General features: G+C 41.2%; 1 protein-coding gene across 4 annotated transcripts in view; it reads left to right on the top strand.

Annotated features, from left to right (window-relative positions):
* Positions 1-27,394, top strand: part of EFCAB5 (EF-hand calcium binding domain 5) — a 43,939-nt gene extending 16,545 nt beyond the window's left edge. For 3 of the 4 annotated variants that reach the window (XM_052804960.1, XM_052804957.1, XM_052804959.1), the window contains 17 exons: positions 617-687; positions 4,280-4,435; positions 9,256-9,355; positions 10,073-10,960; positions 12,132-12,200; positions 12,342-12,434; positions 12,878-13,092; positions 14,339-14,495; positions 17,879-18,168; positions 19,056-19,225; positions 19,969-20,197; positions 20,936-21,088; positions 22,781-22,884; positions 23,696-23,949; positions 24,530-24,759; positions 24,959-25,055; positions 26,588-27,384. In XM_052804960.1, coding sequence (XP_052660920.1) covers positions 617-687; positions 4,280-4,435; positions 9,256-9,355; positions 10,073-10,960; positions 12,132-12,200; positions 12,342-12,434; positions 12,878-13,092; positions 14,339-14,495; positions 17,879-18,168; positions 19,056-19,225; positions 19,969-20,197; positions 20,936-21,088; positions 22,781-22,884; positions 23,696-23,949; positions 24,530-24,759; positions 24,959-25,055; positions 26,588-26,754 — 3,443 coding nt within the window. In that variant the 3' untranslated portion in view covers positions 26,755-27,384. Of the gene's footprint in view, positions 1-616; positions 688-4,279; positions 4,436-9,255; positions 9,356-10,072; positions 10,961-12,131; positions 12,201-12,341; positions 12,435-12,877; positions 13,093-14,338; positions 14,496-17,878; positions 18,169-19,055; positions 19,226-19,968; positions 20,198-20,935; positions 21,089-22,780; positions 22,885-23,695; positions 23,950-24,529; positions 24,760-24,958; positions 25,056-26,587 lie in introns of all 4 variants that reach the window. The other variant, XM_052804958.1, reaches the window with a different exon arrangement.
* The last annotated feature ends 287 nt before the right edge of the window (positions 27,395-27,681 follow it).

Raw genomic sequence — 27,681 nt, 5'->3', positions numbered from 1 at the left:
CTCATTAATCCTGATATATTGTAGAAGAAAGAACAGAAAAATAATCCCAACAGAAATAGTATGTCTGTGCTCAAAGACCTCATTCAGAAATCTATGTAGACATTTGACATATCTTCTCAGTTTCATTATAGCAGCCCAGAAGCTGACCAAAAGATAGTTTTGAATATTGTCATCAGTAAAAATATTCCCACAGATCTTCCCGGGAAAATTACTATGATTTTCAGATTCCACTCTTGCAAAGCAGAATCCATGTCCCCAGAATTTTAAGGCAGTTTTATCTGCTTGTTAAATAAAAAATAATTTCTTCCCTCACATAATCAGCTGTAAGTACTGTTAAAGTCATTGCAATTTGCACCAACATATGTCAAGAATAAATATGACCATACAGTTCTGAATAGGTAAGTGCAGATTCTCAGCAAGAGAAATATGTAAGAATCAGATTTAGGTAGCCTCTATACAGTCAGATGCTTCAGCTACTGTGTAGGATAACCTCAAATAAATGTAATCCAGCATGAGAAGAAAGTTAATGTAACATACAGTGTGCAAAAAAATGTGTACAATATGCTAAACCACAACTGTTTGCTTTCTAAACCAATATCCCTTCATTTTTTACTAGCAATCTGTGACAGGAAGCTGGAAATCGTAGAGACACTGGAAAAAAAAGTAAACATAGATGAATTCACAGAGGTGAGAAATTAAATAAGAGCATCCGATTCAGAATATGATGTTTATCACAAACTAGTAGCATTTCCCTGGGGATGGCTAAGATGAGTAAGTGAAGGGCTTCACTTCTCCAGCATCCCATGTAACTGGTTGTATCAGGACATTTCATGGTCCATCCCCATATCCATCCTCTGCTATCACAACGCTTCCATTCTGGCCAGCAAGGGGGAAGTATTTTGTTTTCCTCAGAGCCACAGCCTGTGCTGCTCTCTGAGAAGTTACCCTCGAAGCAGTGGTTTTTAGGACATCCCTCTCAGTCCCTTTCTAGAATGCCAAAGCCCTGAATCACTTATGAATTCAGATTTTGCATTGGCTGCTCAAGGGAGGTTTGGTGTCCCAATACAACCTGAGGTAATTAGTACTGTCCCCAAAGTATTGTTATTTGTGATTAAGTTCTATTAACCACATTAAAACCCAACAAGTGATGAACTGGGATGAGAAGCTCTACCATTTTTGCCCTGAACCATTACTGGCCCGAGCCATTACCAAACTGCAACAAGTGTCATAAATGTGTGAGAAGCATAACCAGGCTGAAAAATACACAGTTTTAAAGTCAAAAGCTGTTATTGAGAAACATCAGAAGTGTGTTTTTAACTCACCAAAGTCAATAAATGTAGTTGGAAGTTTCACTCCATTACTCTACTCTTCATCAATTTGAAAACAACCCAATCTGTTCAAACTATATTTACTGAAAAACTCTCCAGGCCAAGAGTTTGCCAGCCATTTCTACCTACGACAGAGCTAAATTTTATGGCTGGGTAATTAAACCTGTGAAAAGGGATGTTTAGAATAGAAATAATGACAGACCCTCAATTGCAGCAGTGCTAGTGGGTGCTGTTACAATAATTAAAAACAGAGTATAAAGCAGCTGTGCAGAGACTAATTTCAAGCAACCATGTGTGATTTTTGTGCCTTCTTCACTCTCAGGAGACTCACATGTTTGGTATTTTGCACAGAGATGCATTTTTATGATAACTTGTTGAAGGGTTTTTTAAGCATGAAATGAGGTATTTTTAAATTTAACCTCTGAAAAACTGCATTTAATTAAGAAAACTGTTGTGGATAATGGGAGCCCAGAGAGTTGCTTTTGTCACTGCAACGAAGCATCAATCCATAACCCCTATGGTACATGTACAAGCACCGAATGAATTCATGCTCCATTAGCATTAGAAAAATGTTTTAAAATATATTTTGTGTACTCTTTATTTTAACTCAGTTAAAGATATTACAACAGAGCTCAGAAGTACAAAAGACATGGACTGTCAAGCTATCTGATTTACCAGCCAGTGCAACGTTGTTCTCAGAATATATTCTCTGATGCTTTTTCCAGCCCGCTTTTAATTGAATCAAATGATGAAGCTTTCATCACTTCCCTTGGGAAACTGCTCCATAATCACAGGCCTCGCTCTCAGGACAGGGCTGCTTCTAATCCTCAGCTACAATTTACCTTTGTTCATCAGTTTGCATCATCCACCAAAATCAGAAAGAGAGATGATCTTTCTCCACACTGGTCTAGGCCCTTTCACATGTGGAAAGCATTGCTTTTTAATGGACCTTAAAATTAAATGGCGCTTTTTTTCCCCTTGAATTCAGTACAGCTTTGGGTTACTTAAAGGCTGCTAGAAACTCAGTAGAGAGACCTCACACGTTGTTGTTGGGGTTTGGGGTTTTTTTTCGGACATGCAAAAGAGTGGCTGTTGTATTTTTACATCCTTCGTGACAAGCTCGTGGGGTCTTTTATATTAAAAGCATTTAAATCCCAGGGACCAGTCCTTAATAGTTTATTTCACTGGCTTTGTACTCTAACATGCAGACGCCCCAGCAGTCTTGACAGAAAGGTGTTTACACCAAGGGAAATACTCACATTGCCTTCATAGGGTCAGAATCAGGCTTTAAAGGTGAGATTATTTTCCATGACTGCATGTGGCTTACTCGATTTCTGTTGAGATCAGTAGGAACAAAAAGCAAAGATCCATTGTTGTTGATGACAATGTGTTCACAAACTACAGTGAGGTCTCACACCGGATAGCAAGAAGGACGTGTGCCAGCTTTCTTCTGATGGGTGTCAAAATCTCTTGGTTAATAATAAATAAATGTGTGCTTATTATGTGTACAGTACTTTACACAGTAGAGTGCTTTACACACATCAGCTAAGAAAAGCTTATGACTGTGATAGTTCCTCCTGCACACAGAGCTGAACATAAGCTTCTAAAAAATTTTCTGTGAAGCTGTTAGACAGCAGTATTAATACACAAGCCTTTGGATGTGTCATCAAGATGACATACAAAATAACAAGCTGCTTGTCCAACTTGCCTCCTCCCAACTGCTGTCATCTTTAAGGTTCATCTGTCACAGGGCTCCAGGTAATAGCTCTGAAAAGCTAGTAGATACATGTAGCCCCAGATCTGCCACCTTCTCTCCAACCCACCTACAGCCTCTCTTTTTATGCTGAAATGCAGAAAACCCACACATTGCGTTAGGAGTTCGTCTTTCCCACCAGCCACCCCTCAGGCCATTGGCTGCTGCTTTTCTGCTCTTCCTCTCTTCTCCACTTGTCCCATATATTTGGAAATTATGCAATATAGACATGAATAATAATAACATATATTAATATTTCAGTTTGTTAATGCCTGTGCGGCATTTCAACAAGTCCAAGACGTTCTAGCACTTATGTCAGGTATCCATACTCTAAAAATGGGATAATGGGAAACATTCTGTGTTTTGGAAATTCTTCCTTTTAACTGTATGGGCTCCCTGTTACTGTGGCTGGCTCCAGAAACCTGCTATAATAATTCGGCACAGGCTTTGGGATTGTGGTTTGTTCTGATGGCCATTATTATTTATGTCATGCACACCACATTTTTAGAACCATATTGCTTTTGCTCATAAAAACCACATGGCTATAAATCCAAAGTGTTAAAGTGTCTCCAAGGCTAGAACTTAAAATAAATCTCGAGTCAGTAGTATTCCCAGTGTCAGGGGACTTAGGTGACAGCAGGCTCATTTTCAAAAGGCTCTTTCCTTTTTTTATTGTATCCAGGCTGGTTCTCTAAACACTGAAATTGTGGGCAATGGTCATTTTGTGGCATTAGAGAGTTGAGTGACTGTCAGTTCTGCAAAAAATAATGGCTCAAAATGCCTCATTGGGAGTAAAGTCAGGAATACTAAATGCTACAGAAAACCATGGAGGACTTATATCCTCCCTGAGATAGCCTAGCTTAAGCAATGACATTTCATAGGAGGGATTCTGATCCAGCATCTGTGAACCACTGAACACGATAAGTGACCTCTGGGCCAGGAAAGGAACTGTTCAACATGTGTTTGTGCAGTGCCTAGCGCAGCGGTGTCCCAGGCTTATTTGGAGAATATTGCTGCTTCTGAAAGAAAGAACAAAGTAGGCAGCGTAGCGTCCATGCACCAAGTCTGCATTATGTTAGCAGATTCAACTACAAATTCCTATCTATTTCATTGCATGCAACAGGTTTTTAGGAGCTCAAATAAAGGTGAAAATACTTGAAGAAAGCTAACCATTTACACTGCTGCTTTCTCTCCATAGTATGTCCATTCCTACACTGAACATTTTTCAAATGACATGTTCCAAGAAATCCTGAAGCATCTCGGTCGGTGTGCTGATGACTTCCAAGAAGCAATAAGACATGATACGTGGAGGCAAATGTTTGCTGATCTCTTCCTAGACTGTGATTATGGAAAGGTAGGCAAAGCAGCTCTCAACCTAATTTCAATATGGTGATGCTTCCAGTTTGGTATTTCTCTGGGTCACTGCTTTCTTTTTATTCTTCATGACTCTAGATACTATATTTGTGCTTACTCGGCATTATTTTAGAGAAAAATAAGTAAGTAAGTGCTGCATTGTCTTCAAATTCATAGCTCTTAGACACAGATATAGCCAATAGCCTATGAGCTGATAGCTAATTAGTAATGGAATGACCTAACCTGATGGCTTGGGGCTGAAGTTTGATGATTCTGGAGAAGAAATTAGCTACGCTCTTTAGTACTTCTGGTCATTACCTGTTCCCACAGCACGTTCAGAATGTTTGGGTCCTAATTTGTCTATTCAGCTGTATTTCAGCAAAGATAACCTGATATAGATTGACCTTAATAAATGTGCACAATACTAATATAATGCATTAATTATGTTGCATTAATTTATACACCTTTAGGGCTTCTATCAATAAATCTCATAGTTTAAATTTAAAATGCAAAATAATCTATCTTTACAACCTCTCTGAGAAAAGTACTGTGAACTTCAGCCACAGTTTATGGACAGGAAATTAAAATACAGTAAGTCAGTTACAGAGCTGGAAATGGAACTCAAAAGCCATAATTTGGTTTTCAGCAGCTCTAAACTCTATCTGTCATCCTCTGAATACACCTGCATGCCCTTTAAAAAAAAAAAAAAAAAGCTAGACTTATCAGAAAACCAGTAAGTTGCAGGAGCTGAAGAATCAATGGCATAAGCTATTGCTAAAAACTTGGGCTTCATCCAAAAAGTATGGTACTTGTTATGAGTACCTCAGATAGCCAGTTGCTGGCTACTACACAGCAAATGGTTGCCATAATCTTACAGTTTTCTCCCCTACATAAATTATATATTCCATCCAGCACTCCTCTAGTGATGTTTACAGCATGCCTACCCAGAATGAACTGTGCTCTACAATGTCATGCTAATAATGTCATTACCTCTAAGAGAATGGAATTACAGAGCACGTTTCAACACCAATGGTGTGTTTGAGAGAATAGCAGGCAAGCTGCTGTTTCAGGGATGAGGAAAGAAATGTGTCTACTTCTTAGCTAGAAGACATTTCATTTTCCTATTCCTCTGTCAAGAAGAGCTATGATGGATCTTCCTGGGTAGAGTAATATATAAAGCCGAGTCCTATCTTTGCCATGCATTTTGAAAGGATCCCTTCTTTCCCTTTCATGTTTTTTAATGTGACTTTCTTCCTATTATTTCTGTGGCAGTAATCACCATCTCCATGCTACTAATCCCAGTGGAATCTCAGAGGCAAAGAGCCAAAAATACTAGCACAACATAACAAGAGTGAGCAGCTATCAGCACAGAAGCCATCGCTGCCCAGAAAAAAATGATCAGAGCACAAACATGGTTGCTGTATCTAGCCTCTGAGGTAGCCTTGCTCTGCAAATTGAGTTCACTAAACTGTAGTGTGGACCATGCAGTTCTTTTAAACCTGACCTGGTTTCTTTTGTATAGCTCTAATAAGTCCTGCCGTACTGTACCCACAGGGAAGATAAAAGATGCAAACTAACCCAAGGAATTCTACCACTTGAATGGGATCCATTACCTGTAGTACTCATTCTGCAAAGCACAGCAAAGCAGTTGTTTCAGTTCCTAATTTACATTTGTTTGGTAGCAGGCAGTTATTCCAGTCTGCATGGTGAGTGTGGCTGGCTGCCTCAGTGAGTTGCAATTAGGGCCAGGGAGCTGAGAAAGCAGTGTTTAAATTACAGTCAAATTAGAAGGTATCCACATGATCATTATTATGATTTCAAATGCATGCATCCAGAAGGATGGCAGCTCAGCAAGAACAGCCTGGACTATACAGTGAAGCAGAAACTTTCCAAGACAATACCAGAACACAGTTGAATTACTGCTCTAATGCCCAGAAAGAGCTATTGCTCTGTGAATTTTAAGCTTATCGTCTCTCCGTGTTCACATGTATCAAGTGTAGTTTCTTTTATACATTATAACAGAATCTGCATTAATTTTCAGGGATGTTTTAAGCTTGGGATCTTTAAACGTAACTGAATTTAGTCAGAGTTTTCAAACTAATGACGTTTGAGACACTTCTGATTACCTTCCTTGCAGTACAGCAACAACAAAGTCTGCTTTCTCATGACCTTTTCTGAGTGTCTGTTCTGCCCATCTTGCTCGCTAACAAGCATACTGTGGTGTTCAAGGTACACACGTCACATTTCCAGAAAAACAATCAAGCAGTTAAACACTGACCTATCACCGATTAAATGGCAAGTCTGGTTTAGTCTGTGTTGTTAAAGGAATTACTCATAGATCACGGAACATTGCTGAAAACAACTCAGAATCATCACCTGCCAATATCGAGGTGACAAGAAAATTAGGCCAACATGTTTCAACTCTCTAGCCACTAAAGCTGGCACTGGTTAAAAGTGGAGACAAGTTTTGGGCGGTTGTACAAACACAGATGGTCTGCTGTTATTTCTAGTGGATGCCGTACCTGTCCTGCCGACAAGACTCAGTACAAAGGGCTGATGGGCAGGAATCTTTCATCAGCCTCCCCAGTCGCACACAAAGTACAAAGAAACATGACCTTTGCTAGTAAATTTAGGAACGCCGAAAGGTAGCATAACTGGGGGTAGAACCGTGGAATTGGTTGTCCTGTTGTAATGCTCCTCTCTTCTACACATAGCTTTACTGTGACATGTTCCTCCCAAGGTAAGTTGTAAGGAAAAGTGTCCTGAAATAACAGGAACCTCTGGTAGAATGGCAAATCTGTATAAATTGGAAATGTTTAAAAAAAAGGTGGAAAATATACCCCTAATTCATATTCGGTAATTTCTGAAAAGGAATTTACTATATTTAGCAATATATAAAAATAAAATTATTTCATCTAAATCACAAAAAAACCTCTTCTAGAATCTGAGTTATCTAAATCCTCCAAGTATATTATTTTAACATGACAAAAAAGTATCTGAATCCCAAACCAACATTTTTATTTTCTTTTCAATAATACTTTATTGTTTTCTTTTTAATAGTACTTCATTCATTGATTTACCTTTTTAATAAAACAAAGCCTTGCATTACTGCTGCCAGCTTCAAGGCAACCAGCAGATGATTGTGACGAGTAACAGCTGAGGAAATTTAAAGGGAAAATTAAGTGTGTGTAATGGAAATACTGAATGGAGAATCCAAATATTCCATGGAGATCTGGTAACGTCTTCAAAAACATGTTCTGTGTTTGCGTATCTACTAAATGGATGCAGAATCCGATCTGATATATTCATCTGAAAAACAAACAGCATAAAGAAATGTTTGCATGGGAACATGCAAGATATTTGTATGTGAAAGTCAAGAAGATTAAGGTACTGGGAATCAGGCCCTGCATCTTGTAAATTTAGGGACAGACTTATGTGATGACATTTGTTGTTCCAAACCCACACATGGCTGAAATTCAGCTGTAATTTCCAGCATTTTTTTACCAGCAGGAATTAAGATACAGGAGTCTGAAACACTAAAACTGGACTGGACAACAAGTTACAGTTCAGTTCTTATCCTTTGTCAGAATTTGCAACAACTTTCAATTCCCTTTACAGTAAAAGTGTTGCAGTAACAGAAAATGTGATTTATTCACTTAGTTTTCAGTATTAGCTTCCTTGGGAAGCACTTCTCCACTAAATGATGGGTATCTCTCAGCTGTTTTCAAGTCCTCTGTTCCTAAACATTGATGCTATTAATGATGGTTTTAGATTATAAACAACGCAGTCATCTTGAGCTCATTTCCAGAAAAGAGCAGCAAACTTCTTCCTTTAGTTCTTCAGCCTAAGGGCAGGAAAAGTTCACAAAGAATTAAAAGCTCAGTGAATTTTACATTTTGCAGTCTTTAAGAGCAAAATGTGAAAAGGAAATCAATAATTCAGTTGGAAAGCTACTTGTTACAAATAATGAACTCAAGTAAATCTGTTTTCTAATTAACTACTGTCTTTCCCTAATGGGAGGGAGATTACAAAGGTGGTAGGACTTAAATAATGACAACAGGAATTCACCATAAAATGGAAATCTTGCAATCGTTTAGGTTTGCTTTACTTTTTAAATTCACAATTTCCTGATTGGAAATGAGCCATTTCATTGTCTTTTCCTGGTTTTACTGTCTACATACACTCATTCTGAGCAACAAGGACTCATTCTGAGCAATAAACTCTGCATGTTCCTCTGCACTGTAACTACAGATACCTCTCTCACCTCTGTGATCAAATGTGTATGGATTTTTAAAGGAAATTAAGCAGGTTGTCGTAATAGCTCAGATTTTGGACTAATTATTTTCCCAGGCAGTTGCCAATACGTAATGCTTCAAAGGAAATGGTGGGGCACAAAACCAAACTACAATGTGCAGTCACTAACATAATACAGCACAGCCCACAATATGTGAAAATTCTTCTGCAGTACTGTCTGGCAATCAGTGTCCATCCTGAAAGTATGAAATGTTGAAGCTTTGATCTTTACGTGAAGAACTCCTTTGGCAGAAGGGGTTACAACCATCAACTGTAATTTGTCAAGAATATGCAAGAGGATGTGCCTGCAAAGTGATAGGTATGAGGAGTTCCAGCTAAGCCCAGAGAAGAAATTTTTGCCTCTATGAAATGAAATTCACTTCTTTGAAATTTGTACTGATGTTCTGGTAATGGATAATTTTCAGTCACAGTAATTCTTAGGTATTGGTGCCTTTGTAGTGCTGCAAATGTTGATGTAAGTCCCAAGAACCAGAGAAAAAATATAATAGTTGTAATCTTTTTGTCTAGGTTGGTCTCTTAGACAGACAAAAAATACTTGCCCTGCTGATAGACTTCTATGACAGAAGCCCCGTGATTGCTAAGAGGGGATTCTGTAACCCAAGACAGTGTAAGTATATGGGATGTTTCAATTGTGGTTAAAACATTAGGAGGTCATATGGGGTTGTATAGTGAATATATGTTTTATAAGTGTTACCAGAAGTGAACAGAGCCTAAAAAAGGACCCAAATGAATGCTGTGACCTATACACCATAATTTGCAAACATGTTTTGCAAACTGTGATGCAATGTTCAGAAATACTTCAGCATCCAAACCTTTTCCTTCCCACAAAATTCTGAATCACTTTTTGAAAGTAGGATTAAAGAAAGACTACTTTGCCTGAAACAATTGTTCTTTCTTACTGGGCAATATTAGAAGTTAATTTTGTGTTTACACTAAAATTTCTCCAGGAACATGGAAAGAATAAGAAAAAACACAGGGAATCATCTACGGGAAAGTAAAATATTTTTAAGATATTGGACATTCATTAATTGCTAAGATCAAATGCAAGGCAAATTACAGCTTTCCTTCTTCATATGGAGAATTATGAAACATTTATTTCAAAGGAAATATGGTGTAATACACAATAACAAGTGCAGTTCTCTGCAGGCAAAGACATTCTGAAGTTCTGTGTTTCTGAGATGCATGTTTGCAGAAGGTACTTTCTGACAGTGTTTGTATTTGCTAGGAAATACCTCTTTTCTTTTTCTTTGAATTTTCTTGTGCAATGCTAGAGAATATAAAACTAATGCAAACGATCAACTTATCAATATTTTTTCTATTTTAGGGCCAATAATTGAGCTGCAAGAGATTGAGCTTGTGGATTTATGGGGAGACCTTGATGACCAGGAAGTTTGTGAGGAACTCAGTGAGAAGTTAGTCTTGTCACAAACAGGAATTTTTGAGGGAGGGATTTTAGCATCTGAATCTGTAGGTGATAATAGACAAGGCACATATGGAATGAGAACTAGTGTCAGAGAAGGTCTTTTTGAACAAAAGAGCATAAGTGAAGCTGAGACTGGAGGAATTTCTGAAGAAGAAAACCAAGCAGCAGAATCAAGTGATGCTGAGTTGAGAAAGGAAGGTGAGGACGCTGCGTCAGCAGTGAAAAGCGCTGATTTTGAAGCTAGTGATTTGGATGGAGATACCATACATAGGGAGAAATCCAGTTTCCGTGAAGATATCAAAACTGAGAGGCAAACCAAGTCTGCAAGTGCAGACAGACAGGAGGAAGCTTTCCCAGGATCAGCCTCTCCTGGGTACAGTCTCAGTAGAGATGGAGAACCTGGATCTGAAAAACAGGTAGAGGAAGAGGAATTTAGCCCCGGTAGAGAGCCTGACACAGAAACAAATAGGGAAGAAGATTATCATATCTTGGATGGAGAACGTGGCTCAGAAGAGCAAGTTTGTCAGAAGGAGGACAATGGGATTGCAGAAGCAACCAACACAATTTCAGGACCAGCACCTGAAGCTATAACCACAACCTCAGAAGACAGAGCTGTGGCAGACATGGACATCATTGCTTCAAAACAGGATGCTCCAGTTGCAGAGGTTGTGAAAGAAACTTCTGCAAGAAAAGAGAGTTTTTCTAAGCAGCATGGCAGCCAGTTTGGCCAACAGACAAGCTCAGAGACAAGACTGCAGGACGAGGACCTTCTGCAAGACCAGGGTAAAGGTAAAGCATTCTCCTTTATTCTGGCAGACCTTAATCTTTTTCAACATATACATTTGGACTGGTTTAACTATAGGTGTGGTTTTAATCCATTTCAAAACTATTGAAAGCATGTGAGTGATTTCTGAATACACAAGACCATAAGCTTTGGTATCTTGTCAGCATGGTGTTTCCTGCCAAGGTTTCAGAGTGTGTTCCTCTCACAGGGCGGCAGGTGAGTCACTTTGCTGGTGATCTGTATTCAAGGCACTGAGCAGACACTTTAATTCAAGCTGGGACTTTCTGAAGCAGCAGCATTTTTATAATAAGGAGAAACTTTATGTTCTGTTTCACCCTGTAATATTAGTATAGCAAGAGAGGAGCCTGAGCATGTAAAATATAGAAATGACTTTTAATAATTTTTAGACTGTGATTGCCCATAGGGAGATATAGTATGGGATCATTTAGCAGGAACCTTTCATTTTAATCTCTCACTGTGTTTCCAAAGGACTACCATACTTCTTAATTGTGTACAAAGGCCCTTAGTCCAGGAAGGCTGTGGTCAGGCAACTGTGTTTCCTAAGGGGTATTTAAGGACCAACCTCCTTGCTAGCGCTCTGTGAATACACTCTTGTGTCTCACAGTTTAAAACACTGCAAGAACTGGGTCTACATTGCCAGAGCAGTCTAGTGACAGACTTATTACAAAAAGGGCTGTAAAGCCGATGGTACAGCCCAGTGATACCTACAGCTTTCTGTGGTTAACTTCCAGTACACAGCGCTAACCTGTCATTCAGCCAGTCCCTGGATGCGCATCCTGCATTGTTTGGGGCATTCAGTACTTCCACCTTCAGAGCAGATTCCCACCCTGTTCTCGCAGAAACGATGGTGTGGTGGTACAATGCTCTTTGAGAGAAAGGCGAATGGAAGCAAGAAGTCTGAATATCATTTTGAACCTATCTTGGAAAAGAATTTATCTTATTACTCTTGCTAAAATGGGTATTTGCAGCTGGGCTTAAGAAATGTAACATTCACCAGGTGAATTTCAGGAAGCAGTATTTCCAGACAGTAAAAATAAATAGCTACTGATAACAAGGGTAACTCCAGAGACACAGAGGTAGATTTTACATATTAATCAGCAGGGTGCTCAGACTAGTAAGCTCTGGTTCACAGAAGATTTCTTTTTAAAATTGCAGGTCCAGCACACTCAGACAGACAGGATTCTCCAGCTGAAACTAGCGAGGAGTTTGAAATGCCATGGTCAGGTAACTACTCATGTCAGCTCTTTTCATCTGCTTTAGAAACTATAGCTTGCATATATGTATTTAAAGGCTTTTAGAAAAGCTGTATCTTGTGTCTTTTTTAAAAGCTTATATCATTACAAGGTATATTTTATCTTTCATCAGGTGACTTTCTGACTTGTGACCTAAGTTGCAGGTATAGCAGCTATGGAGCAAGAATTCCAGAGGACTGGAAGCGTGAGAACACTAGATTTCCAGGTATTTGGTCACAAAGTTGTGTGTTCACTTGGGCACATTGTGGCTGGCAGTGTCTGCAGACATGCCAGTAACTGCTGTGAGCTGAAAGTTTGGGCAAGAATACAAACACTAATTCCCGAAGCTGACTTCAAGATAAGAGCAGTGTAGTCTTTGTCTCGGAAGGCCACTTGCTGTATAACAGTAATCTCAGCTCACCTGTGTTCAGTGATTTGATCTGGTTGTATGATAGCATCCATGCTAGACTGCAGCATAAATCTGAAGAGATACTATTTGAAAAGTATAAGCAGATTAAGGCCCTTAGTCAGCATGGAGTCAGTCTGTATTCAGCCATACTTTCACTGGATAGGAAGTGCAGGATTCAGGACCGCGTTGATACCTGCCACGTGGCCAGCTTCAGGGCAGCATTTGTCTTCCTGCAACACACTGTGCTTTCTGTCTTTCAGACTTACATCCCATCATGGCAGAGATTCAGAACCGTTGGGCTTCTCGTACTAGGAGTGCCTTTGATGAAAGCTGCCTCAACCTGCCACAGTTTGTACAGCTCATGGAGACATTTGTTGGTGAAGACATTTCTCTGCCTACTGTGAAGAGGTTTATTGCATTTATCAAAGAAGAATACAAACAGACAGAAGACGAAAAAATAGAACAACTAGAAAAAGTAAATATTGATAAGTTTTGCTGATCCCATGTCCAAACAAAAAACAAGCAAATGCCTACAGACACTGACAAAGTCAACTTTTAATCTCATGCTGGCAGAGCTATTCACTTGCAGCCTTGCATTCTCTATTTCTTCAAGAGACCTTTTACCCCTTTGTTTTCATATGGATCCTCCCTCCCTAGCCCTTAGCTCTAGAAGTGATGACAGACTCATCGTGTAAGAGGTTGTCTGTCTGTTCTAGAGCCGGACTCAGTGAGACAGCAGGTTGACAGTTAATTGTGGAAGAGCTCAAAACATTCCATTCTGCTTATTCACCTTTATAATAGCCAAGAACCTGATCTCTGACCTACTGCACTGGCATGCGCATATGAGGTTGGGGATGTTTTGGGGAGGATTTTAAAACAAGTGTGTTTGGTTTTGCTATGTGCATGGCTGTGTGTGAACGTGCACATGCTTCTTTGTGTTTAAGTTACAAAGTGTTCTTGCCATGTGTTGAAAAAATATATTCCCCTTCAGCAATATCCCCATGCACAGCATCAGGGTGCCCCATATCACTTCAGAGTACAGATATATTTCGTGGTGGGTCTATGCATAGTAGCCTCTCTGGCTGCATTTTCCTCAGACCTCTTTCTAGTTTCCCTCTGTGCTGCTGACCTAATTTGGATGAGCTATTGGATCTGATGGCTCTACTGTCCTCAGACTGAACACAACACACACTGCCAGTATTTTGGCCTTTGAGACAATTCCACTCTGGCCATTTAGCACTGTATACTGTGCAAAGACTGGGTTTAAAGGACAAATTGTACATGCATTTGCTTAGAGCCCACGCACCTCAGGGCAGCAGCAGCAAAATAACAATGTACAGAAATACAATCTGTCACATCTTTGGGCGTTAATAACAAGGCTGTGGTTAGCTCTTGCTGGGAAGACATTTGTATTCTGGAAAACTTGCACTTACCTGAGTTGATGTCACCTTAGATCCAGCACGGTCTTCATTTGTTCACTGGGAACTAACCCTCTGCAGTGCTGATTCTGCCTGGTAAAACTGAACTGTCGGCTGTGTTTAGTGTTTCCAAACATCTCCCAGGTTTAATGATTCATCTCCAGGTCTGAGCTGTGTATGTACAGATTTGGCCTGGCCCATAGGAATTATGTGATCAGCATACCATTGCCATTTCCAAACTTGTGTAGACACTGAGCGTCAGTGTCCAGGAGTTATCAAAGACCAGCTGTTCCTTTATTGTAGGTTCACCGCATCTCTCGCTTGGCCCAACGGAAACTGCTTTTGGAGGCACTTTTTGAAAAGTGGGACAACAATGCATCCGGGTTTCTGGACCTGGAAGAGGTGGATGCTGTTCTAAGCACATTCAAGGAAGGGATGGAAAAAGAGGCCTTGAGGAAGGGTAAGGGAACAGCTCTGCTCTGAGAGAACAATGTCAACACAGTAGGCCTTAAACCATTCAATGACAGTGCTAATGAAGTTGTTGGCCAGCACCAGTCATTTTTTGTTTTTGCAAGCAATCATAAGCATACATGGTACGATGTATAAAATGAAAAGGAACAGTTATCCAGACCTACTTGTTAATGCATAGCTCCATCCCCTCCTCCTGTGCAAGTCTCCTCTGCAAAAGATTCCCAATCAGAGAGGTAGCCCGATGCTTTCATGATGTTGTGATGCATTAAAAAATTATTTCAGCTGTAACATGCAATGTGATATGGCAGTGAAAAACACACGTAAAGCCTGAGGACATGTTTGCACTTTTAGTCTAGCCCATCTGTGTTATCCAGCTATTTTTAATAGATAGACTTTCTGTGCTGTCTGCAGGAATGTATCTTGTAGGAGAGGACACCAGCTTTCCTTATGGGTCTCAAATAGCCTTTAGTAATCCACACTGTTGCACAGTTCTCATAAATTAGATAGCAACTTTGAGTCTCACTTCTCTGTTGGTTCATTTCTTCGAATAAACTTAGCAAATTTGGTCCTTGACAGAATAGACTTGGGTCAGACTGAAGTGCTGCAGGTTCACCTAGACCTGTCTGACAGCATCATACATATTAACATGTGGGCATTAGGTGCTCTGAAATACTGTATTAGCAATTAAGAACATGTCTGCGTGTGTTCTTGGGTGGAGAGGACTGGTATATTCATGTTCATCTTCATGTTGCTTGTTCTGCTGCACATTACTAAAAATGGCTCATTTTGGCAACAACCAAAATCTCTTTATCCTTTAGCTCACTTGGGGAAGCTAGTGGGGAGTGCACTGGCATGTTACAGTTAATTGTCTCCAGGCTGCACAGCCACAGAAGAAACTGGCAGTTTACAGCTCTCCTGTATTCAAAGCATGCCAGAACACACTACAGAAATATGGAAAGATGTAGTCCCTTCCATGAAGCACTCATAAACTAAAGGACAAATAGATAGAAAGATAGCATAGCAAACCCAATACCACCTACAAGCAACATAAAACTATTCCTAGCAGCTTCAACCTAATCTCTCAACGACATCATGGAAAAAGCAGGTTTGCGGGAAGGATTCACAGACATTGCACTCCTTCTGGATGAAAACACAGAGTGAAAAATGGGTAGAATTATTTGATTTTCCTTGTAAGTGAAAAGTGTAACATTACAGATACAATGGGGAAAACAATTTGTTATGCTGTGGCTCAGTAATGAAGGCACTGATCATGCTATGATCAACTTCATTTGTATTTCTTTCTTCACCTCTTTCTTCAAAGAGAGGAGAAAGTGGAGGTGAAAATCCAAACATTTTTACACCATAAAAAATTCTCCATCCTACTTCTGTCAGAAAATCTGAAATTAAAAAGTACCGAGTGTTCTTTAGATGATGGACAGGATAACACAGCATTAACAGTCACCTCCACCACAATGGGGGTCAGTCAGTACTTGCTACTTCTATAGCTAAAATCAGTGATAAAATGCCCCCTGACTTCTGTGGGGGAAGGAGGAGGCACTCAGCTTCCATAAACATCAGTGTCTTGGGTGCAGTGGGAGGCAATCAGAGCAGCTCCCTGCCTGTGCCCGTGCATCATTAATCAAAGCATTTTCTATTACACTGTTCCTTATAGCCCGCTGTATATATTGATCACAAAATACTCTTTGCTTAACAGCAAAATCACACTTCTACCTATATCGCTAGTCGAAAGCGGCTTGACGAATCACTCCCTTTTCTTTACTTCTTCGAGTCCAACAGGATTTGAAATCAGCATGCAGAAAAAAAAAAAATAATTGATGAAAGTGTTAGTCATTGCAATGCTCAGGAGAGACACTGCCGGGAGCATGATCCGGCAAGCCCAGATTGGGCAGAGCACCCGAGGAATCCCGGCTTGCCAAAGCCGGGAGGCTGCCTGCAACTTCGGCAGGCTGTGCAAGAGCTCCCCCGTGAGCCCAGAGCTGTGGGGTGGGCGGCAGCAGCAGCAGCAGCAACAGCACCAGCACCAGCAGCAGCAACAGCAGCAGCAGCGGGTCTTGGGAGAGCTGGCACAGGGCTTGAACAATGCTGATAGACCGGCTGCTGATCTAAGTAACAGCTGAATAGAAACCGATGAGGTAAATTTAGATTTTCATGCTCAGTCTGTTAGGATTACAAGTCTGAGGGTGAGTCCCATTTGTCTTCAGGACCTCCGGGCAAACTGGAATTTTGTGAACTAGAATGAGTAGGTACAGGAAAGCGATTCTTGAGAGTCATAATTTGACCCTTACAGCATTCCTCATTCCCCCTTCCTCCAAGCAAAAGGCAACTCTGCCAGACCTTTCTACTGCAGCTTATTTGCCCGCGTTTGGGCAAGCTCAGCTGCAGTCCCTGGGACATGAGAAAGGGGACTGAGGCACAGCTCCACTCTCCAGCCTTGTGCAAGATGGGAAGGAGCAGCCTCTGTGCAGTGATCTTTACTCCTTCACTCCCCTGGGAGCTAACAGGCAGCACTTGACTGTTTTAGGTGTTTTTTTCACACTAATTTATTCTTCTAAACCCGGTATTTCTTATAAAAGTTCTCTTGCTCCACATCTACATCTCTTAGTCCAGTACACATGATTCCGGAGCACTGTTGTCCCAACCTCTGTACAACTTCAATAGAGCTTTTGTTTTCTTCTTTGTTTATAAGATTTAGTACAAGCCAAATGTTATTTCAATAATTCATCCAAGGCACCTAAAGAAGGGTAATTAAGAACGATAGTTATTTTGGAGGGCCTCAAAAGAAAAATATAATGCCTGCAAGTATGGTAGATAATGGGGAATCGAGGAATATGAGTGATCTGTGAAATCATCCGTAGACTCTGGCATTTACATTTTTAATGGGAGTGATGAGTAGTTTTTCTGTAAGGTCTCAACTACTATTACTGTATGCAGAATGCCTACCTGCAGCCCAGTCCCACCAGCCCCTCAAGTGTCCATAAAATTTGGTTCTGATGTGGAGATACCTCTGATTTTTGATAACTCCAAGCAGCTTTCCTATTTTCCATTGACCTTTGTTGTTTAGGTATGTTGCAGAGGTACAAAAGGGGCACAGGAGCAATGCCGTGCAGGTTTCTTTCTCAGTAGGTGAGAAAGCAGGCATCTAGAGGAAAAGGTGCATCCAGTCTGGAAGCTGGAGATTACCTGTCATGATGACAACTTCCATTTAGGAGATAGCTGGAAGAAACCCAGAATGATGGACTGGAGCACTCCACCCAAAGCCAGTTTAGGGCTTGATTCATATTTTGCACAGGAAAAGCAAAACTTATTATTCAACTAGATTGTCCCTGTCTTATTTTCTATTTCTTCTACTAGCAAAGAAACACCTTTGCTGCCGTTACCCCCAGCTCAGCAGAGTGGGGAAGCTATCCCCAAAGGCATTCCAGACTTTCCTTGAGTTAGTTGCTTCTGAGTTCCCTGGCAATGAGAATGAAGCTATTGATAACTTGGTGGAATTTCTGACCGCAAGTGTGGAACAAAGTCGCATGAAGTGCTTGCAAAGCTTAACCAGAAGGAAATGGCTGTACAATATCCAGCAAGCAGCTGAGACCAGTGGAGCAAGCATGGAACCAGTTTACAAAGCAGTGTTTAAGGCCCTCTCCCAGGTACGCATCTCACAGAGCACAAGAATCGCTTGTGTTGGGATTGTGACACTGACTTCAGCCCCTGCTGCATTTGAGTGGAACTCGCAGGTAGCATGGGAAGTTGGTCTGAGGCTGGTTTCCTTGTGCTGTTCTGTACTTAGCCGATGTTCAGGAGAGCCCGTGGTTATACACAGAAACAGTCATAGGCCAGATCTGCAATACAAGAATTCTCATCCATGCTTTGCCAATACAGAATGCATTTCATGGATACTTATGTCACTTTTTGAAGAGCTGACTCAGATCAAATCTGGAAATCCATAGTTACAGTTTTGGAGCTTCTGAAATGAAACACACCAGAGTCAGTTTGGGACAAAGCTGCTTAATTTGTAGTGGAGATGATAGTTTCATTTTTAACTTGCAGCTGCAAGTTAAACACTTTAGATGTTTGTCCTTACCATTAAAGCCCTCCACAAAACCAAACTTCTCTCATGGTAGCTGAAGTGTTCTTACAATATTTTCTAGATTTGTAATAGCAACTCTGGCACTTGTTTGATCGTGTCAAAGGAATCTCCTATTGGAAAAGAAATCCATAGGAGTTTTGCTTAGGCACAGGTTATAATTAGGGATTATTTTTATATGAACTGCTCCCTATTAGCAGCAGGAAAAAAGAAATCCATTTTCCTTGCCAATTAAAATACCAAGTGGTTTTGCTTGTAACAGAGCATAGTACTGGTCAGGCGGGATCACAGCATAGGCACATACGTGTCATGCAGTTGGTGCATGACATACCAAATCAGTCACCCAGAAGAGCATCTCAGCAAAAAATGAGACAAGTGCTAAGTACATGAAATAAGTGTAATGGCCAATGGCTGATGTACATAATGTAATAGGAAACATTTGGTTGCTAGGATGCAGAAACCCATGGGGATAACAAGATCAGTGCTTATATTGCCCTTTTGGAAGAGAACCAGCTCTCACCAGAGCGGGGACAGATTCTCCTACACTATGTGGCATGTACCGCAGATGATGCGCCATATGTTCTAAACCAGATACTTTACAGAGACATGAAGGGAGTCAGGTAAGAAAAGTTGCAAATAATTGTTCCTTTTTCTAAAAAATATTTGGACTGTTGGGGTACCAGGCAATGTTTGGGGTGCACTGGAAACAGAGGTTGATAGAGTACTCCAGAGAGGAAATATCCTCAGGGACCATTGTGGAATGATTCATTATCATATACATGCCCTTATACTCTGCGTGGTCTACTTAGAATGGCTTTGTTTGGGATTTCACTCCTTTCCTTGGGGAGATTAGCTCACAGTCTAATAAATCTCATCCTTTAGCAAATGTCTATTACATTGGGCCTACATTCTCTTCTTTAAAAATTAATTCCCTTTTCCCAGTTCACATCCACAGGATGTTTTTGAGAACAATGCCTTTCCTTCCCTAGTGTTTACACTATAAACAGCTTTCATGCCTCTTTACTTCTCATTTTCAAAAGCTAGGCATATTTGTCTCTTTCTTTAAATATTGCTGCTTCTAATCTATTAAATGTAACTGCTCCTAGCTTCTGTATTCCTTTTCATTACATTCATTAGTTGATGTTTTCAAAATGTCCTAAGGATGAAAAGTGCCTTATTTATTACCACTGTCTTTGGGATGCAAGTGGTAAATGTGGTATTTCTGGGTGTGGTCAGAGTAAGGAGCTAACACCTTCCTCCTCTGATGCCAAAAAGCAGGGAGAGATCAAAGCTGCAGTATTTATTGCTTTGCTAAAGGTTTTCTGTTACTCTTAACAAACCTCCTCATAAGTTTATTTTTCAGCTTTGCAGCTGTTGAAGAGGGAAAGCCAATCCATGTTCCAAGAGTTCAGCTCCATGGAAGTATCCACTTCTGGAATTATGACCGCCCAGTGGAAGAGAGAAAAGGTTCACTCCTGATACTGCCATTGCATGATGCTCGCTGGAGAGCCTTTGGCATTCTAGGACTTGACACTCTTCGGGACCAATGTGAGAAAACCATCTTTCTGACCCATGAGGTCAGTTTCTATCAGGTGGGCACCATCACAAAGCAGTTTGTTAGACTACTCTTCAAAAAGCTGTGTAGGGACCATGTGAATTTTACATGTTCATTCTGAGTAAATGTAAGATGTACAACTAGGAAAAGAACTGTGGGGCCCTTTTTACTGTATATGGTGACAGTGGTGTGAGCAGAACACCTTAGCAATATCTTACTGATTAGCATCTTATCTGTAATTGATTATGAGGTATCACTTCATCAAGAATGTATTTGAGCTTCTCCTGACTAGTAAACTAATTGCACTTTTGTGCAAAGCCCAAAGATAGTAGCTTTTATTCCCTGAAGCTCTGGACCTCATATTTTTGTTAGTTTCCATAAAGTGGCATGAAACCTTACTTTTTACATGGTGGAATAATTAGAAGCAATAGCAGTCCGGATTTCTTTGGGATGCTCTTTAGCATCAGCCTCATTGTGGATGCATCATCTGGGCAGCAGGGAGCGCAGCAAGCCAACATTACCAGGCAATTTGGCTATCGCCACTAAAAAACAACTTTGTCTACTTTAGGACTTGGCTGTGACGGGGGTGCTCTGCAGCTTTAGAGCATTATTTGATAAGGGACATTTCACAGTCGCTTTTCGGCTTTACAAGTTCTGATTAAAGTAACTTGTTACAACCATTTTGCTTTGTTTTGCTGCATGGACGTTTCCCCAGCTTTTTTTCCCCAAATCATATGGAACTGTCTGGCTCATTTGGAGGATTCTGCTTTCACAGGGAGTTTCTCATGCATTCAGCAAAGCCTACCACCATATCTGCACACTGGAAAATGTTCTACAAATGACTGTTACTGCTCTGGACTGGTTGTATCCTAGGGCACCCAGCATCCACACTGTTATTACGTACCTGGTGGAACCTGGCAAAGACAAGGTATGCAGACTGCTGCAGCAAAAAGGCCTCTAATAGTCAGGGGCTGGTAGGCTGCTCTGGTGAGGACATGTAATTTCTAGCTGCCTGTGAATTCCCAGTGGTTTTATCTTAAAAACTGAAGCCTGCCTGAGATTCTTGCGCCTGCCTGTGCAACAAAAGGGCTACAAAGGGAGAGAGGGAAGTTTCCTTCTGTAAAGGAGGTCACTCTTCAGTCTTTTCATCCTCCCATGTAAAACAACTCAAGAGCACTGCTAGTATAGCCCCTTCTCAAGCGGGTCCAGAGGAGGCCCACAAAGATGATCAGGGGGCTGGAGCATCTCCCCTGTGAGGACAGGCTGAGAGAATTGGGGTTGTTCAGCCTGAGGAAGAGAAGGCTCCAGGGAGACTTTACAGCAGCCTTCCAGTACTTAAAGGGGGCCTACAGGAAAGATGGGGAGGGACTCTTTAACAGGGAGTGTAGTGATAGGACGAGGGGTGACAGTTTTAAACTGAAAGAGGCTAGATTTAGATTATATACTAGGAAAAAATTCTTCCCTGTGAGGGTGGTGAGGGACTGGAACAGGTTGCCCAGAGAAGCTGTGGATGCCCCCTCCCTGGAAGTGTTCAAGGCCAGGTTGGACGGGGCTTTGAGCAACCTGATGTAGTGGAAGGTGTCTCTGTCACCTGCAGGGGGGTTGGACCTAGATGCTCTTTAAGGTCCCTTCCAACACAAACCATTCTATGATTCTCCATGGGAAAAGGGAATATTCTCCTACATCAGTGCTCACAGCCGCATAGCAACCAATAGAGCAAAACCCCACACTCACCCATCCATCCATCCATCCGTCTGTAGGTTAGCCAACACTGCAAGTCCCTGCTAAAGCTTTGCTGTCTGGGACCTCCACAAAGGGAGATGCTCTTCTGTGGAGATTTTGTGCATGTCAAAATTATGGTATTTTTATAGGAAAAAAGAACGTCCTAGCTAATGTATTAGCTCTTCATTCTGAACTAATGTCAGCAGCCAAGACATAAATACAACTCAGGAAGTGGCTGCTTCCCGATTAGCTAGCTTGTAACAGCAGCCCCCCTCCCTGCAGATCATATTCCAATTGTTCAGCAGGCACTTGGGCCCTGGGAAGCTTGTCACTTCACGTACAAGTAAGTTAAGAAGACAAAAATTGTATGAAATATTTAGGACTGATCCTGTGTCATCACAAAGTCTGTATGACATCTGCTGTAGCCATAATTCAGCTGCTTCCTCTGATAAGCATGGTTTATGTTGGCAGCTTTCTGTTGTCATTCCAGGGTCTGCACTGTTCCCTTGTTAGCTGCCTGATAGCGAGGTCAGTTGTTCCCCTCTATGCTTTTCATGTGTCAAGGCACACTGACACAACCATGACACGAGAAAGAGGACTGCAACAGGATGGGAAAAAGAAGGGAAACCTCTTCTTGACCTGTGGGTGTTCCTCAGTGTGGAGCCTGGGGGTGGATTAAATAGCTGAGGGAGGTCCAGGGCACATTCTTCATCCATCTTGAGCAATACACTCTGGGAATAAAACCAAGCATTGTTGGGAAATGTCTTTAAACCATCCCATTGCACTTGAATGTACATAGGAGTTTCCTTTAAGAGATAAACAATTTCCTCCCTCTCCAGGCTTCAAAATGGCTGTTCCTTTCTTGGATGCAGCTAAACCCCCCTTTTCTCTCTGGCAGACATGGGACTATGCTCTGCGCAAGATGATTACTACAGATAATACAGGACAAAAAGAAAATCATAGCTCTCCTGTCCTTCTCCTCAGAAAAGAAAACCTCTTAAGGTAGGTTCCAGGACCTGCAATCAAACTAGTCACCTCTGGTCCTATGCTCCAGCCTGCATCAGGCATGATCCACATTATGTAAAGCCCATGGTAATGCAACCCTGCAGGAGTGTCTGGCTATAGCTCTCTCACGATCAAGGCTTCTGGTGTGTTTGCATGTGATACTAAGTTATGAAGGGGTGAGTTTTTCTTTGAGTTTAGGCCTGCAAAAACTTAACGTCTGACTTAATGCTTACCAGCTGAGCTGCCAAGCAAGCTCTACATCTGCTGCGAAAGGTTTGCAGGATTAGAGCCTACACTGAACCATTTTGCTCTTTAGAATAATCTTTTTCCCTGGCCATATTAGTCTCATTTCCTTCAACTATCTGTTTTCTTCCACTGCCAAGATCCTCACAGACTTGTCTTTTAAGCATACCATCCTTGTTGTCAAAGTTGGTTGAACAGCCATTTGCTGTTCCAGCAGATGTTTTTACTTTTTATAAAACTCTATAGAACAAATGTCAATGCGACTATAAACAGGAAACTGTTTTTAAAGCAAGGTTCCTTAAATTTTTATGATTTTCAGCAATTGCCTTGGCTAAGCAATATTGTGTTCCACAATGCTATTTTCTCCTTTTTGTATATGGCTTGAGTGATACTTAAAGCTGTGCATATTTCAGTTCAAGGAAATAAAAAATGATTCAGTAACGTAATACCTTTGTTTTAACAACAAGACATGAATGGCATCTTACTAAAATATGCTAAATAAATTACCGAAAGTAAGGGGAATGGTAACGTCTAGTACACTTTCCTCTCTTTACTCTCATTTCAGAGATTACCTATTTAAGTGCACAGACAGTTCACAGGTCATTTACACTTCTGTCTGTGGAGAATACCACATTGCAGTACCTCTCCGTGACCTATCAGGACAAGCTCTTGGGATATTTGATATCAGCATTGGACGCCACCAGAAATTACCACCTCAGGAACACAAAGACCTGCAGAAAACGCTAAAGATGGCCCAAGCTGCCTGCTTTGAGATACTGAAGATGTCCTTAGAGGAAACAGAACCAACCTATGTACTGGGTATTGTGCATACAGAGCCAAGATAGGTTTTTTAGGGATGAAATTAGGAATCTCAGTAAAACCACATCTAAAGTATAATACCTACAAATATGGAAAGACAAATACAAACTTTTGGTACATGTAAACTACTCCTGAGCAAGCCCAAGTGCTTAGCAGAGTAGAATGAAACAGAATGTTTAGATTTTGACTCTGGTTCACAGGATATTTTGTGCACAAGTCCCACTGAAATCAAAGGTGTGAAGCAAGGTGCTTTGTTCCCTTTAGGGATCTAGTATGTCCTCCTCAGAACTGCCCCAACTAAGATCAAAAGGATTTGAATGTCACAATTACAGAATTACCTGCATGCCTGAACCTTTCATGGTGTCAGGACCTCTGCGTGCCCCTGAGGCAAGCTTTGTCTCCTTCTCAAGCACATACCCGTTTTTAAAATTGCATAGGATACTTGGGCTGTATACAAATTAATCGATCAAGGAGACAAAGAGTTAATCATAAAGAGGACAGAGCCTTTCAGTCAATAACATAAGTCTTGAGTAGCAGATGTTTCTGAGCAACTTCTTGAAAGGTTTGCTTTTGATTCTAGAGGTAGAACACATGGCAAATTTGAGGCATGCAGGGATTCTGTTCCACCGATTCATGCTACAGGACCTGCGTGAGTGTGTCCAGAAACTTGATGCCGAGAGCTTTGCTGAAATAAAGAGCTACGTAGAACCACCAGCTCTGGTACATAACATAGTTAAGGCTGTGCTGTTGCTTCTCCATCCAAACTGGAAGGGGTCAGAGAAGACTGAGAACTGGAGTCAGTGTAAACTGGTGAGACTTCAAAATATTGAGACTTTGTTTTCTGCTCTTCTTCCCTCAAGAAATACAGTAGAATTTGCCAAGGGTGAATTGGCAGTGAAATAATTCATTACCTACAGATTTCCTATGTGCTTTTCTCAGCGACCTTTAATTCTGTAACCCTTTCTTAAGTTTTTCACTGCCACCTGACTTTTTGTTCTCTGCATTGCAGAAACTTGATGACAGTTTGATTCAGGAGATTTATTGCTTTGATCCAACTGCTGCATCTGTACAAGTTCAAGCAGAGCTGCTGCTGGACTGCATCACTGGTAAATATCATGAACTAATTGTGAGATTACCAGACACAGCTCAGCAATGAAACAGTGTCAGTGGCAACTTTCAGCTGAGTGCTTTTAAGGTCCTTACTTCAGAAATTAACTTTGATTTCACAACAGATTAAACAACAGATAAAGGGTCCTAAATATCTGCAGTCTTTTTTGGTCAATAAAAGCAAACCTGTTAAATTTAGAATCAAAATTCACTGCCTTAAGGAAAGGGGAGCAGATCAGCTTTGAAACCTACCAGAAAAAGTGATCTCATTGTAAACCTCCAGATAAACATATTAAGAATGATGGTTCTTTTGGCAAGTAATATGTAAAGACATACTAAGAATGATGGTTCTTTTGGCAAGTAAATCTACTTCAGACTTCCGTGCCCTGCCCTAGGGACTCACCCAGCTCCAAACAGCAACATGATGGTGGGAGGACAGCGTGAGCCCTCCTCCTTGTAAACACCATCTGCCAGGTACTTAATATACTCGCTGGCCATATACAGGAGCTGGTTTTCAGTCTGTCTTTCTCTCCTTTAATGAATGTGGGCTTTTTTGCTGCCAGAGCAGTCAAGAGGCTATTATTATTATTATGCAATATTGCTGCAAGAGAAATGACTATTGTTCTTGTTGAGATCTTTCACTTGATGATGTAATGCCAGACTGAAGAGGCCTGTTAAAAATCAAATGTGGACAAGACTTGTTAGTTTAGCTGGAGATATTTATCAACAGTATCCTGCCTACTGATGAACAGTGAACACTTAATGCAGTCATAGCTCCTTTTCATGTGTTCTCCTCATATATATTAAATTAATTCACTGGAAAGAATGAAGCAGGCCTAGAGCATCCAGTCTTCCTCCAGTTGGGGACGCAGATGTAATTAGAAAGAATACAGCTTTGGCAAACTGCTGGTACGCTACAAAATTTGGCTTCCCAGGATGGAACTTGTTCTGAGAGTAGTGTCAGATCAGTGGTGTCAGTACAGGTATAACTCACAATTATAGCAATTTCTTTAAAATGACCGTCAGTGTTCACACATGGTGTATGTTGGATAACGCCCTTATGTTCCATATATGTGTGCTGTAATATAGAACAGAGCACAAAATAACCTACACTCTATCAACAGAGCAACCTTTAATGGTATGATTCTGTGCTGACCTTTAATAGCATTTAGTAAAAGAGCTTTGAAGGATAATCACTCTCAAATCAAATCTGAGCTTGGGAAAAAAGCACTTTTCTCTTTACATTTTTAATTACCAAATGTTTAGTATTAAAATACAGCAGACCACTCTGTGCAACAGAAGACCTACCACAATACAAAATATATTGTAATAAAAAGGCAGCATTCCTATGCTTGACCAGCCACTGTCACAACAACGCTATGTGCTTCTCAAAGCATCACCATTTTCCAGGGTGGAACTATCGGACTCGGGGGGAGCTCCACTGATGCGATGATCTTCTGTTCAGTCTTGTAGCAACACTGGTCACGGTTTTGACTTGGGCTTTTGGACTTACCTCTCTTCTTTGTTTCAGGTGTACCTCGAGCGGCGGTGTGGCAGCAGGGCTCAGCTCCAGCCGAGTACTTGTACCACTGGGTAGACACCTGCCTGTTGCTAGCAGAGATCACAAGGAGCCTACACAGTAAAACAACCCCACCTTTAGCCACTTTTGGCACCCAATTCCAGTGTACCTCCAATTAAATCTCTTAATTCCTCAACCAACCTTAGCAATTCTGGTATTTGACATCTTTTATTAAATTAACTGTCGCTTCTTTATTTTTTATGCATAGCTACTAAGAATTTGTTGTTAAGATGTTAGGAAGTCTGTTAGGGATTATAAAGAAAAAGCAATAAAAACATTAAAGGAAACAATTTTGCTAGTATAAATATATCTACTACACTTTAAAAAGCTTGAGTGAAGTTTTTTTTTTTAATTAATTCTGATGAGAGAGAGGCAGGGGCGAGTTTATGACTACCAAGCTACAATGTTCATGAATGATACAGCAAAAATTTTCAAGATTCAGTCTCCTTAAATTACTTTTTAGGAGCAATTTTAACTACAGGTTGTTAATCAGCATTTTGTCAAGTTCTTCTAAATGTGTTGTGGAAAAGCCCTACATTTTACTATAGGAAAAAAAAAAACACTTTCTTATTGGCATAAAGCTTGAGATTACAGCCAACCGCACCGTCTGCAGCAAGATTTCATCTTTCCAATAAGGTTTCTTTGGGCAGAATCACTTTTTTAATAAAATTCCGGGAAATTAAACTCTTCTTTCTTTCTTTAGTCGGCAACAAGCGACATCTCCAGGTAGGTGACGAGTGGCGGGGGCACGCTGGCTTCTCACCGCTTCCCCCCCCCCCCGGAGGAGCGGCGGCCACCGGCTGCCGCAGGGAGGACGCCTCAGGGGCCTTTCCCGCCTCAGGGGCCTTTCCCGCCGCCGGGCCCACGCGGGCCCTCGTGCCCGGCCGCGGGCAGCAGCGGCCACTGCCGCGAGGAGCTGCCGGCGCCCTCGGCTCGGCTCGGCTCGGCTCGGCTCCCCTCAGGGCGACGCGGGCCGCCCGCAACAGCCCTTCGTCTATCGGCACTTTCGCCACTCGGCAATGGGCTGTTAAAAAAAACTCGTCCCC

Source organism: Harpia harpyja, chromosome 12 (genome assembly GCF_026419915.1).
Source record: "Harpia harpyja isolate bHarHar1 chromosome 12, bHarHar1 primary haplotype, whole genome shotgun sequence".
NCBI lineage: Eukaryota > Metazoa > Chordata > Aves > Accipitriformes > Accipitridae > Harpia > Harpia harpyja.
This window is presented reverse-complemented; position numbering and strand designations above follow the sequence as displayed.